Here is a 14751-nt window from a genome sequence, read left to right on the forward strand (position 1 = left end):
AAAAACATATACTTAAAAAAATAAATAATATATATATATATATATATATATATATATATATATATATATATACTAATGGTACTTCATGTTTCGTTCCTCCTGAGTGTATGTCCAGCATAGCCATGTCTACAAACATGGCTAACTACACTTACTGTATTCATGCTACTTAAATCCAAACAATGTGTGTTTTTTTCTCACCCGAGAATTCACATTGAGAGAGTAGGCCGTTACCATGGTAGCTTTAGCGTACACAAATGCATGCTTTCGTACAAAAGCAATTAATTAACGAGGGTGCACGATCACACCCACAAACTGGAAGGCAATCCAGCACTTTCAGAATTTGACAGCGCCTGTATAGTCACAAGTTCACAACCTTAGACAAAATGAAACACACTATAAGAGAGACACAACAAACTAAAGCCTGTAACTTTCTCTTTGGCTAAGACAACCTTTCATTCGACCTTCCGGGTTGCCATAGTGTATAGTACATCAAGTTCTCAAACCGTTAACAGACAATGGACTAAATAAGGAGGATTATTGTAAAGACGTGTCATGTCCTATGAATAAATACTATGTGTTGGTGTGTAAATGCTCTACTATAAACCTACAGCAACAGCACACAGTGTATAAGTGCTCTGTCAACTTTGAATCTTCTTTTCATGCAACATAAACGATTACAACAATGTCCCGGAATGCCACATCTGACTGGAGGATAATGCATCTTCTCTGATTAAACATCTCAGAAGTTGGAATCCAAGGAATTAAGGACATTGTCTGCATGTTTTGTTTAAACCATAGAAGGAGAGAGAGAGAGAGAGAGAGAGAGAGAGAGAGAGAGAGAGAGAGAGAGAGAGAGAGAGAGAGAGAGAAACCAAATATTGTGAGATTGTCCGTGAGGTTTGCTCCAAACTCGCACCTAAAATAGCCATGCCTTGTGATGCACTATGATGTAACTTAAGTAAAGGAAGTGATGCAAGCGATCTGCTGAAGTCGAGATTTGAAGACAATCCCTCATTGTTCCTTCCAAGCACCACCCAAAACACACAGAGGAGTTATGTATGGGGGGGGGGGGGGACTAAAGATTAAAATTTACGTCGAAAGTGTTCATAGATAGTTGTTACACTACATACCTCAGTGCACCATTCACCGCTGCACCCTCGTAACCTCTGTGGCTCCGAGAGAATCATACATTTGGTATTTAGTCAATGACTTAGTGACTGATGGCTTCGGTTATGATGCATTAAACACTGAGCTACAGCCCCCCCTTTCGGAAAAATCTCTCTGGGAATGTTTGGCTAAATACACACTGACGCGCTTGCATAGACATATGATCGCTTGGTTAAGCTCACAAGCTAAATTGACTTAAATATGGAGATACAGTTTATATTGACTCTTTTTTTCTACTGACTATCAGGTACCTGTTTGGCTGCTGTCGGAAACACCTTCGATGAAACTTGAACAATGATGACAAAACAATTTGAACAGGAATGGAACATGATGGAAATGTTAAGTTTCTGCACATTTGCTCTTGTGTTTAGGACCCTTCGCCCGTCGCGTGTTAATTCTGTTGTTCTTCCAGGCTTCAAGCGTAAGCAATAATTGAGACCTCATAGATTATAGGATATTTATTGTGATTTAAGATAAACTACTTATGAGCTAATCTAAGACACAATATATATCCTATGATTTATAAGGTCCCAATTAAACGCTTGAAGCCTGGAAGAAGAACCGAATTATTGTGCAAATGTCACACACGTGATGGGAGAATGGTCCATTAGGGATGGGTGAGTAGTAGTACTGATACAAGTTATCTTATTTTATTGTATTTATTTATTTTAAGGTATTGGGTACTTGTGGAGCAACTGATACTTAAAGGTGGGGACTTTAGTTTTGTCCGTTGGTGTTTGTAAAAAAAAAAGAACAATTCAAAATTGACTCCTCCCATGGCTCAACCCCCACTCTTCTTGTCAACATTGCGCCTGCCTTCAGTGACACGCCCCCCGCTCTGTGATTGGCTGGAGGGGTAAACATAGACTTTGCACCCACAAACGTCCCTCTCTTGGCAAAACACAATAAAATGGCAAAATACAGGCTGGGGTGGTGGTGGATGATGACAAAATCACCACCACACATTAACTCATTCACTGCCATTGACGGTTATAAACGTAAAAAAAAAAAATTGTTTTTACTATTTCTATTCGTTTAACTTTTTTTCATTTGGAACAGATATAAAATTTGTGATTAATCGTGAGTTAAAGTCATGCGATTAATTACATTAAAAAAAATGTATCGCCTGACACCCCTAATGACTTCACTAGTTAACTCACGATTAATCATTTTATAATTTTATATCTGTTCTAAATGCACAATTTTTTTTCTAGGTTTTCATACTTTTGTAACAAAAGTGAAAAAAAAAAGAGTTAAACTAATAGAAGTTTTGGACGTTTATATCCGTCAATGGCATTGAATGAGTTAACAGAAGCCCAGAGGTGTTAATTGAGAAGGATTACATGTGTATACAGAAAGAAGTGTTTATTTCTGAGTGAAAACTAAAGACCTCAACTTTAAAGGAAAAAATATCTGATATTGAGTAAGTCCTCCTCAGCAGTAGTTGGCGCTACATTGCAAATCATCATCTGCGTCAGAGACAAAGGTCTGTTTACAATTTTTTGTTACTCTGTGTTAAAAAAAAAGTAATGTAAAAAGTATTAGAGGTACTCTGTGAGTACTGAAAGAGTGAATACTCGTACTCGTATCGGTCTGAAACATTAATATCGAACATCCCTATGTCATTCTGCAGAAAGTATAGTATGTACTGAAAGAAGGCTGTAATTGCATGATGTACTTCTTTACAGCTACAGTGGGAAATGTGACTTTGGAAAACAAAAGAGGAAAAGGAAGCACAGCAGCTGTAAGATTCATTACTGGGTGAAGCCTTTCATGCAGCAGCACAGGAGGTCTCCTGGAGGAGGTGAGGTTATGCTCAAATGGAGAGACATTCAAATCATGATGAATGAGCACCAATGAGTCCATCCATTTATTTTTGATAGCAGTTAGGGACATGGCTGGAACCTGTCCCAGCTGACTTCGGGCGAGATGCGGGGTACATCCTGTTCTTTAAGAGGAGCTGGGTCATAAATAACACAATTATAGGTTAAAAAAAGGACAGATCCTCTAGTTGGGTTCATTTGACCCAACTTTGAGTCAAAACCTGAGTCATTTGGTATAAAACAACCCAAAAAGTTGGGGCAGATCCTCTACTTGGATCAAATTTTCTGGTTGATTTGTACAAAAAAAAGAAGACGAAAAAAAAAAATAGATCATTTTGTATATAGCAACCCATAAAATTGGGAGATCCTCTACTTGGGTCAATCTGATCCAACTTTCTGGGTTGACTTGCACCCTTACCCTCCCCCAAAAGAAAACAAAAAAAAGAGAATAAGTTAATTTTATATAAAACAACCCAGAAAGTTGGGGTAGATCCTCTACTTGGGCCAATTTGACCCAACTTTGGGACTAAATGGGGTCATTTTGTATAAAACAACCCAAAAAGTTGTGGCAGATCTTCTACTTGGGTCAAACTTTCTGGTTGATTTGTACAAAAAAAAAAGGGAAAAAAAGGATTGTTTTGTATATAGCAACCCATAAAGTTGGGAGATCCTCTACTTGGGTTAATTTGACCCAACTTAGGGTCAAAATTGGGTAATTTTGTATAAAACAACCAAGGATATTGGGTCAGATTGACCCATAAAGATAATCGGTAAAATTTTGACCCATAATTGGGTTACTTTTGAAACACACACCCAAAAAAAATCTGTTAAATTTCATGAGATTGGACAGAGACATGCAGTTGATCCTATTGTAAATACCATGTACTGTATCTCATTTCCTTTTCTGAAGGTTTTCACATATAGAAAAAAAAACTGTATAAAGTTGCATGGCAACAAAACACTCACACACAAAAAAGGCTATCTTTGAACTTGAACTCCTCGTAAAGAGGCAACACCGTCTCATCTACTTTACAGTATCTCTGTCATTGTAGAGGCCATAACAAATTCCACACATGACTGCATTTCCACAATATTTGATGTTTCCAAGACATAACCAATTTACTTCCAGGGGGATGTGATATGAATGGTGGTCCACAAATGAAGCGGGAGGTGTTCAACCAGTTAAAATCACCTTACTGACTAAAAGAGATAACTTTTTATTTTTTAAAGACAACTTTATATGCAAAACCTGATCACACTGCGGGGGCTGTTGTTAGCGTGGAAAGTATGCCAGCCATGCATCAGTCACAGTAGCATGAAGGTGTAGAATGATCCAAAGTTATGTATGTCTTACATGACTTTTAATCTCTGAAAAGCCAAATGAGGAAAACGATTGATTCTGTGATCCTGTGAGCTTTTTCTATACCAACCCAAAAACACAAATTTGACTTTTCATTATTCACCTGTGTGCAATCGTATAAACTCGGATGCTTCTAAATGCTTGTCGTCACATGTGGCGACCCGTCAAAGGTGTGGCTTTTGTACTGTGTACTGTGAGCTCAGGCGCCTACTTTGTAAAAATGAAAAAATGGCATAGCTGTAACAGTGTTAGAAGAAAAAAAAAAAGGGAGCTTTACGCAACCACTTGTGACCTCTCACAGACCTACCATTTATTTGAGCCTTTCCAAAAGTAATTAAACAGTAGCTTGATGGAAAAACACTGAGTGGTTCAGCATTACGTGATAATAGCTGCCTGATAACATAAAGCGTCCATAGCATTATATTTAGCGTGATGTCTTCCTTCCATTTTACTTGATTTCATTCTATTGTCGTGTGTCCTGAGTCACATCCTGTGGAGGCAACAGTCTTTTGGAGTGTTCCTTCCTGCACTACGTCAATGACACATCATTTCCTTCCAATAAATATTTGATAAAAATATACCATTCATACATTTTCGATACTGTTTGTCCTCATTAGGGTCACAGGTGAGCAACCATTCACATTCACGCCTATGGGTGATTTCATGTTTTTAAAACATGGACAAGTTGGTTGTTTTGATTTAGTTTATTTGTTTTTCAAATTCAGCTAGTTTTTATTTAGATTTCAGAGCAGTTTTTTTTTTTGGGGGGTATTTAAAAAAAAAAAATATATATATATATACAATGACAGTATTGTGTGCAATAAATTGTAATTCCGAAACGACTGTTAAACCTTTCCTCTACAGTACTGGTTATACAGTAAGACTAAAATAAATACATTTAAAATAAACTCTGAAAGTTTATGAAATTAATTGACAAAGATGAAAATGAAGGACATTTTTTTCCATAATTATAGTTGGTCTTATAAATGTAAAATATAATTTCATTTAGTTCTTGTGTATTTTTTTTTTTAAGTCCTCTTGTTTGGATTGAATCAATCAATCAGTTGAAAATGGTTCCTTTCATACTTTCAGTGACCTTTCAGGTTATGCCGTGCATCTGCCCGAGGCATGTTTATTGACTGTACTGAAACTAAGGCTCAAAAAGCCACGTAACAAGCTGCAAATTGATCCCCTGGAATGCTTATACTGTTTCCATAAAATGAAGCTACGAAACAGCACCTGCGTGTGTCAAGTTCGACCTGGTATGAAAGGTCTTAAATGAAAAATGCACTTGAGGGAGAATGTTAATGAGTCCAGTAGGGTTAGGGTTTTACTATAGGCCATTTTTTTTCAGAGCTGCAAAACTGACATGCTTTAAAAAGAGTAAACCAACTTAAAAGCTTTAAGGGCAATCTTTCCATTATACAGAATATCATTTATTATACAGTATGATGGATAGAAAAGTGGATAGAAAAGTTTTAAGGACTTTCTTGAAGCTGGACCAAAGTTCATTTGGGCTGCACAAAATCCCAGAATCTCTGCCTGATTGCATTACTCAACAGCGCCTCTCCCAGGGGAGCCAGCGTTCATTCTGATGAAGTCATCCTGCTTGATGACAAAGTTCAACAAGTCATTCCTCCTTAGCATCTATTTTAATTTGCAGGGCTGGTTTAAAAAAAAAAAAATCAACATCGAATCGTTTTTCCTTTTCATAGGCCGATATCGATTCATAAAACCATAAATCGTAACATAACAGATGTTACTTTTATGAATAAAAATAAAATAAATCATTAAACTAGTTACTCGCTCCACATAATTTATAATTTTATATTTGTGGTGTTTTCATCATCCCCTTGATATCCAAAAAGAATGATGTTCCATAAATATATGGATATTACTTGATACTGAATTGAATTGAATGGAATAGGAAAAACATTCAATCAAATGGAACTCTTGTGAATTGAAATCGAATCAATTCAGGAAATTAGTATGGATATTAAGCCCTAGTAATTTGCAAGCACACATTTTACATTACCATACTGTGGAGGAGACATTCACCATCACCATTCAATGTTAGTATTGTTTTGAATTTACTTTAAATTAATCACCTAATTATAGAAAATGTTCAGTTAACATTAAGTCTAAGTTCACGTTTATTTGTATACATATCTTCTGAGGGGTGCAGACTTTAATCAATACCTACCACCATTCAGAACTGGAGACTGGAGTGGGGACCCATAATTATTTAATCAATGTTTTGGGTTATTTCATTCTGCTACTCGAGCGTTCACTTGTCGTTTAGGGCTCATATATTTATTTTTGCTGACCTATTCTTATGTAATGACGATAATAATAATGATAATGATGCTTTTCATTACGATGCTTGGACTGTAAATTCCATTCTTTAAAAACGATTATTTTGGTCGTTTTAGTCCTCCATAGAGAGCACTTTAAGCAAACGTGCCACTAAACTAACAATAATAAATTATACTGTGCGTCCAACCAGTAACGTGTACAAAAAAGTATAAATATGCTAATAAGAAATGGTTCAGTAAATTCTTATTATGGGGGAAGTGTAATTCTATAAATACATAGTGTGCTGTGCATATTTTTATGGCCCATTAATCTACAATATTTCTATAAGAGAAACGACGCGATGACGTCCCCTGGAACGACGTTAGACCCCGCCCCATTCTCAGCGCGCGCGCTGATGTCTTCAAAGATCGTGAATACAATTTACAGATGCACCAACGCACTACCACAGTTACAGACAAAGGCATACGTCGGTCAAATTATTGTAAATTAACGTTTATACGTATTGTATTCCGTGATAATATAAAATAAACACTTATATTGTAACAAAAGCAACCTAGACAGTGAAAAAAAAGTTTTTTCTTCCTATCTTTTTAAACCAAGAGTAAGATCTCTTCATTATTCATGTATAAAGCTGTTCTCGCTTGCAACGCAACTTCCGCTTTCCTGCGACTTCACTTGTAAACACACGGGTGTAAACAGCATGGCGGTGCAGCGACAATCGATTAGCACCTAAAAATCTGTCGAGTCTTGTTAATGATGGCGGGGGTTATCCGGATGCTCGATGAGACGGTTGTCAACCGGATAGCCGCGGGAGAGGTTATCCAGCGCCCTGCTAACGCTGTCAAAGAAATTATTGAAAACTGGTAACTGACGGGCTCTCAGAACCAACAACAAAAGTGTGTTTCCCTCGAGATGAATAAGTGAGTGCATCGTGTGTTTAAATGTTGCAGTCTGGATGCCAAGTCCACCAATATCCAGGTGACAGTGAAAGACGGCGGACTGAAACTGCTCCAGATTCAGGACAACGGCACGGGAATTCGGGTAGGACACTTGGGTAGTCGCCCCTGTCATTGAAGTCAACATTTTCAAGTGCCTCCCACATTACGTGCTTATTTAATTTCCTATTTTTCCATTTTCCATTTCACCTAATTCTAGTCAAGGCGCGGCATCTTAATTATATAATTAGAGTATATCAATATATCAATTTGGAATTGCCATAGATCCTGTTCCAGCCCCTGTCATGTTGTTTGGTTAGTGTCTCTTGTCACACAGCACTCCAGCTTTCACGAGGCCAAAACGGTACTAACCCAATTGTTTATGCGAAGTGCTGACAGCTCCCTACAAGGCTCCGACCATGACATCTTTATTTGTGTTGCAGAGAGAAGACATGGAAATTGTTTGCGAGCGTTTTACCACAAGCAAGCTGCAGACATTTGAAGACCTTTCTGCCATTGCTACTTATGGCTTCAGAGGAGAGGTAAGTAAGCACTGTCAGTTAATAATGCATATAAACAATACACTCATATCCCCGCTGTCCGTTTGCAGGCCCTGGCCAGTATAAGCCACGTTGCTCATGTAACCATAACAACAAAGACAGCTGATGCCAAATGCGCCTATAGGTAAGTCACATGTGAAATAGGTTTCATAATGAGGGCGATGGATGACGTTGCCGCTTCTTTTAACTTGCAGAGGCACCTACAGTGACGGTAAACTAAAAGGCCCTCCGAAACCCTGCGCTGGAAACCAGGGGACACAAATACTAGTGAGTTGAACCTGTCTTTAACTCATTCACTGCCATACTGTAAATTCATTTGAACTATTTCTATTAGTTGAAAGTTCTTTTTTCTACTTTTAACAAGATTAAGAAAACCTAGAATTTTTTTATTGTAAATTTAGAACAGATATAAAAATTGTGATTAATCGCGAGTTAACTAGTTAAGTCATGTGATTAATTACAATAAAAAAATGTACTCACCTGACGCCCCTAATTTTTAATAATCATTTTATTCTTTAAAAAAAGAAAAGATTATTAAAAATTAGGGGCGTCAGGCAATTAATATTAGTAATCGTAATTAATCGCATGACTTCACTAGTTAACTCACGATTAATAACAAATTTTATATCTGCTCGAAATGTAACTTTTTTCCTAGGTTTTCATACATGTTAACAAAAGTAAAAAAAAAAAAAAGTTAAACTAATAGAAATAGTAAAAAAAGAAATAGTTAAAACAAATGTTTGACGTTTATAGCAGTCAATGGCAGTGAATGAGTTAAAAACATTTACACTTTATTGGTATGCTTTGAATCTTTATTTATTCAAATTATGCACTCTGATGATTAAGGATACCAGAAAATCGGGGGGCCGTATTATACAAAAGTACAGAGGGGGGGAAAAAAAACCTAAAGCTGATAATGTGCTCTCTCTGTGCCCAGGCGGAGGATCTCTTCTACAACGTGTCCACCAGGAGGAAAGCTTTAAAAAGCCCCAGCGATGAGTACTCCAGGATCGTAGAGGTGGTGAGCAGGTGCTGTCGTGACAACTTCGTCATATCAGAAAGTTAGTTCTGATAACACGTTTTTGTGTATTCAACATTTGGGCTTTTGTTTTGTAGGTATGCCATACACAATTCCGGGAAAAGCTTCTCTGTCAAGAAGGTGAGAGAACAACTCAATAATTAAGTGAATTATATATATATATATATTTTTTAAATACATTATTTTCTAGCAAGGAGAGACGGTAGCAGACGTGAGGACTTTACCCAACGCGTCAGTGGTGGATAACATTCGAGGAGTTTTTGGCAATGCAGTCAGCAGGTATTATTAGTCAGTCGAGATAGGAAATACAAAAAGTCGAGCCACAGCGCTGCTGACAATCGGGGATGTTCTCAGGGAGCTGATCGAGGTAGGCTGCGAGGACCAGAAGTTGGCCTTCAAGCTCAAGGGTTACATCTCCAACGCCAACTACTCGGTCAAGAAATGCATCATGGTCCTCTTCATCAACCGTAAGTAGCAAGCATACAGGAAGTGTTGCAATTGGGATTGAATGGCGTTTTGCAATCTTGCAGACCGACTGGTGGAGTCGAGTGCGCTGAAGAAAGCAGTGGAGACAGTTTATGCTGCGTACCTGCCCAAAAACACACACCCTTTTCTCTATCTCAGGTAATGACGTGTTAAAGGAGATTTGGTATGCAATTTTATTTTACAATTTAACTCATTCACTGCCATTGACAGCTATAGACGTCAAAAATTCATTTGAACTATTTCTATTGGTTTAACATTTTTTTTCCATTTTTGTTAACAAGAGTATGAAAACCTAGAAATTATTATTTTTGTACATTTAGAACAGATTTGTAATTAATTGTGAGTTAATTAGTGAAGTCATGCGATTAATTCAGATTACAAATTTTTATCACCTGATGCCCCTAATTTTAAAAAATCTTTTCATTTTTTTAAATGTTATTCTTATTTTATAAAAAAAAAATGTTAAAAAAAAAAAGATTATTAGTGCTGAATTTTGATCTTGAAATGGCAAAAGATTGTTAAATTGAATCTGCCTTCACAGTTACAACCCATTTGAGAAATATGAAAAATAACAATGACTAACAGCAGAACGGGGAGCCTGGCGGTCCGCTACTTAGTGGCCCTAGTTTCTGAGATGAAAAAAAGGAAAAACATGAGAAAGGCAACAAGCAAACAAAACATTAAATGCACGATGCAAAGTGAACATAAAAAGTCTACACACACCCTTGTCCAAATGCCAGGTTTTTGTAAGCCCCAGATAAATCATTAAAACATTTTGACCAACAAAACCCGTACAACTCTCAATTGGAAAAACAAACTGAACTGTCTTTAACATGTGTTTTCGTTCGACCCGATCTCCGCAGTTTAGAGATTGCTCCTCAGAACGTAGACGTGAACGTGCACCCGACCAAGCACGAGGTGCATTTCCTGCACGAGGACAGCGTCATTGAAAGCGTTCAGAAGAACATTGAGGGCAAGCTGCTAGGTTCCAACTCCTCACGCACGTACTTCACTCAGGTACTACTGATTGTGTGGTGGTGTTATGGACTGAATTTATTGAGCGCCCCCTTAGCAGGACAAAACCTAGGGTCTGAAATACATTGGGTTTTGATCGTATAACTTCAAGCTAAAAATGACTTTGCTTAAAATACTGTAACATATTTTTCTGTCAAGAGCCATTTTAGGCAAAATTAATGATTGGGGGCTGCACTTTAACAGAAAAATATGCAGCATCTAATCCGGAGGGATTTATTTTTTTCTACCTTTTTGTTTTCCGTTTTTGATAAAAAATAAAAATAAAAATTGGCAAAATTTCTTCATTTTTCATACATTTTTAGACTTTTCTGACATTTTGGGCAATTTTATGACATAATTGATTAAATTAATAATTATAATTGAGAGGCACAATTTTCTGCCTATCCTTCCTATTTGGACATTTTATGGCTTTTTATTTTTATTGTACCTTTTTTTCCTGACATTTTTGGCAAATTTGTGGACGTTTTATGACGTTTTGAATGTTTAATTTTTTTGTTTTTTAAGAAAAATTCTGACATTTTTGGTAATTACATTTATTGTAATTTTTTGCTTTTCTTCCTTTTTGGACATTTTATGTCTTTTTGTTTCTATTTTTTAAAACTTTTTTCTGCCTTTGTTGCTATCAATTTTCTGAAATTTTTTCCTTTTTTTTGTTTAATTTTTTTTCTCCAGAAATTACATTTATTGTATTTTTTTTTGGCTTTTCGTCTTCCTTTTTGGACATTTTATTGTCACTTTTTTTGGACATTTTTAGGTCATTTAAAAAACTTTTTTCCATCTACCTTTCGTCTGTCTTTTTCTGACAACGTAAAAATTAAGATTCTGACATTTTTTAAATATTTAATTATTATTATTTTTAAATTTAATTAACTAATTTAAATAATATTTGATCTAAAAAATAAATATGTAAAAAAAAAAGATGAATTTCTACTAATGTTTTCAGAGAGTTAAAGGAGAGGGACTTCACATGCGGCTTCAAAACCGCAAGTTGCAGACCCATGGTGTAGAGAAATAAACTTGCCTTGCTTGGTTTTTGCACAGACATTGCTGCCCGGCCTGTCTGTGCGTGGCGCAGGTGAGGTCAAATCATCCAGCGGCGCGTCCGAGTCGGCCGAGCGTGTCTACGCGCATCAGATGGTGAGGACCGACTGTCGTGCTCAGAAGCTGGACGCCTTCCTCCAGCCAAAGGAGAAGCCGCTTCCCCAGACCGAACCCGCCGGGCCGAGCGGCGCCGAATCCGAGCCCCAAACCGCCGAGCCGGATGACGTGGACATGCTTGAGGCCCTGGACCAGATGGAGGCAGAGCTGCCTGAAAGTGAGAAGGAGAGGAGCGAGGAAGTGCAAAGGTGACTTCCTCCCTTACTGTGCACGATTAGATGGATAGCTGAAGCTGAACACCCGATTGCTACTATTAGTGGATTCATATCGCCCCCAACTGGCCTAAATAATTACTACATGAACCTACAAACACCAGGAAGCGTCCCAGGAAAGAGCAGGAGGCAGAGGAGGAGACGGAAGAGGCACAAGAGGAGGACCTGACGGTTGCAGCCACGCCCAAGAGGCGGGTCATCAAACTAAACAGCATCAAAGAGCTGAGAGGCGAGATTAGCGACAACACACACAAAGGTACAAAGAAGCTACATTGAACTAACGCCTCATTCGTGCGATTAACTTATTCACTGCCATTGACGGCTATAAACGTCAAAAATTAATTTGAACTATTTATTAGTTAAATTATTTTTTTCACTTTTGTTAAATCTAGATTTTTTTTATTGTACATTTAGTTTTGTATATAAAAACTTTAATCGCCTGACACCCCGAATTTTTAATATTTTCTTTATTTTTTATTCATTCACTGCCATTGAAGGCTATAAACGTCAATTAGTAAAAAAAATAGTTTAACATTTTTTTCCACTTTTGCTAACAAGAGTATGAAAAACTATTTTTTTTTTATTGTACATTTAGAACATATAGAATTTGTGATTAATCGTGAGTTAACTAGTGAAGTCATGTGATTAATTACAATTTTAAAAAATTAATCGCCTCTTGCCCCTAATTTTTAATAATCTTTTTAAAAAATTAATTTATGGCAGTGAATGAGCTAAAAATAAATAATATAATCTAGAAATCCTCTTCTTTTTCATTTTATAGAAAAAAAAGTCATGTATTTTTAAGAGTCATGTCGTAGCAGTGTAAGAAAAGTTAACAATATTGTTGAAAAATTGCCACAAAAGTTTTTTGCCAATTGATATTGCGTTAAGTGTAATGGGGTTTCTCTTTGTAATTGAAAGGTAAGTCAACCCCAAAATTGTCTTCATAATAATGCACGTACCACCCCCCCACCCAGGCATTCTGATTAATATTGTGTTTTGTAGAATATGACTTAAGCAGCAAAATCCACCCATTTTTATCCATCTCAGTGGGCGGCCATTTTATCACTTGCTGTCGACTGAAACTGACATCATTTGCTCAGGGCTCAAAGTAGCGACCAATCACAGCTCAGCTTGCGAAGACAGGTGAGCAGTAATTGGTCGTTGCCTGAGCATCTGTGATGTCATCTTCAGTGGACAGCAATGGACAAAATGGCCGCCCCCTGAGATGGATGAAGCAAAAAGGTGGATTTTGCCGCTTAATTCACATTCCACAAATACAATATTACACTCTTGTTATATGATATCATTTTAAAGAAAATTTTGGGGTTGACTTTTCCTTTAAATCGCACTTCAGCCAAGACAAAATAAATTGGTCTCCTATGTGCCTCCAGGTCTTCAGGAGATGCTGCAGAATCACTCGTTTGTGGGCTGCGTCAACCCACAGTGGACTCTGATCCAGCATCACACGAAACTCTACCTGCTCAACACCACGACCCTAAGGTTAGTCGCACACACGCACACAATTACCAAACCTTTCGTTTAGCTAACGCGTCATTGTCCTTGCTGCAGCCAGGAGCTCTTCTACCAAATCCTCATCTACGACTTCGGGAACTTTGGTGTTCTCAGACTATCAGTAAGTGGCAAGTGATCACATTTGGATGTTTTTGTGTGTGTTGTTCTTTTTTTTTTTTACGGACCTTTGTGGGATTCTAGACGCCAGCTCCCATTTACGAGCTGGCCATGTTGGCTCTGGACTCTGAGGAGAGTGGCTGGACTGAGGAGGATGGACCTAAAGAAGGCTTGGCTCAGTATATAGTGGACTTCCTGAAAAAGAAAGCAGAGATGCTGGAGGACTATTTCTCCGTGGAGATCGATCAGGTTGAGTTTCATTTCGTCACACGCATTTGTGATGCATTCATGCGGTGACAGTTTTTTGTGTGCTGCAGGAGGGCAATTTAAGAGGACTGCCCTTGTTGCTTGACAAGTACACACCTGTCATGGAGGGTCTGCCCATGTTCGTCCTCCGCCTGGCAACAGAGGTGATGGCCTAGTCGTTGAAGGCTCCTCAGTGGGATGCTCATGGCAGCACCTTAAGACTTTCGCTTTGTCATGCAGGTGAACTGGGACAGCGAAAAAGACTGCTTCCGAGACGTCGGCAAAGAGTGCAGTGCGTTCTACTCAATGAGGAAGCGATACATTCTGGAGGCGGAGCCCGGAGAGGGGCAGGTCAGAGGACACGGGATGCTTGTCGACACGTGTAGCTTAAAGGTCATTATTGATCCATTTTTTTTGTCACGTCAGGATGCAGAGCTGAACTCGTGGCGATGGAACGTCGAGCACGTCCTCTGCAAGGCTTTCCGTTCGCTCATCAGTCCTCCCAAACACATGAGTGAGGACGGCACGGTGCTGCAGATCGCCAATTTACCGGATCTCTATAAAGTGTTTGAAAGGTGTTAGATAACTAGAAATCACAGAGTTTTACTTTGTGTATCTTTTTGTATGTTGTAGACATTAAATTCATTCTTTGTACGTATTTGACTCAAGCGACGTTCAAGGAGGCAGAATGGAAAACTTTGAGAGCATTTATTCAACATCGTTTATATCCTGCCTTGAATTCACTAGTGGGCTCTTTGTCATTACTAGTAAGACAATTCAGC

General features: G+C 37.9%; 1 protein-coding gene across 1 annotated transcript; it reads left to right on the forward strand.

The window, feature by feature from the left end:
- Nucleotides 1-7337: 7337 nt before the first annotated feature.
- Nucleotides 7338-14623, forward strand: mlh1 (mutL homolog 1, colon cancer, nonpolyposis type 2 (E. coli)). The gene is made up of 19 exons (XM_086092934.1): nt 7338-7529; nt 7617-7707; nt 8045-8143; nt 8212-8285; nt 8356-8428; nt 9099-9190; nt 9278-9320; nt 9391-9479; nt 9555-9667; nt 9731-9824; nt 10550-10703; nt 11763-12067; nt 12196-12347; nt 13486-13594; nt 13664-13727; nt 13808-13972; nt 14041-14133; nt 14210-14320; nt 14396-14623. The coding sequence occupies exons 1-19, from the start codon at nt 7420-7422 to the stop codon at nt 14549-14551; spliced, it is 2187 nt and encodes a 728-aa protein (XP_085949060.1). The 5' UTR covers nt 7338-7419; the 3' UTR covers nt 14552-14623.
- The last annotated feature ends 128 nt before the right edge of the window (nt 14624-14751 follow it).

This window comes from Leptonotus elevatus, chromosome 13, assembly GCF_054856555.1.
Source record: "Leptonotus elevatus isolate MCC_2025b chromosome 13, RoL_Lele_1.0, whole genome shotgun sequence".
In the NCBI taxonomy this organism is placed as follows: Eukaryota; Metazoa; Chordata; class Actinopteri; order Syngnathiformes; family Syngnathidae; genus Leptonotus; species Leptonotus elevatus.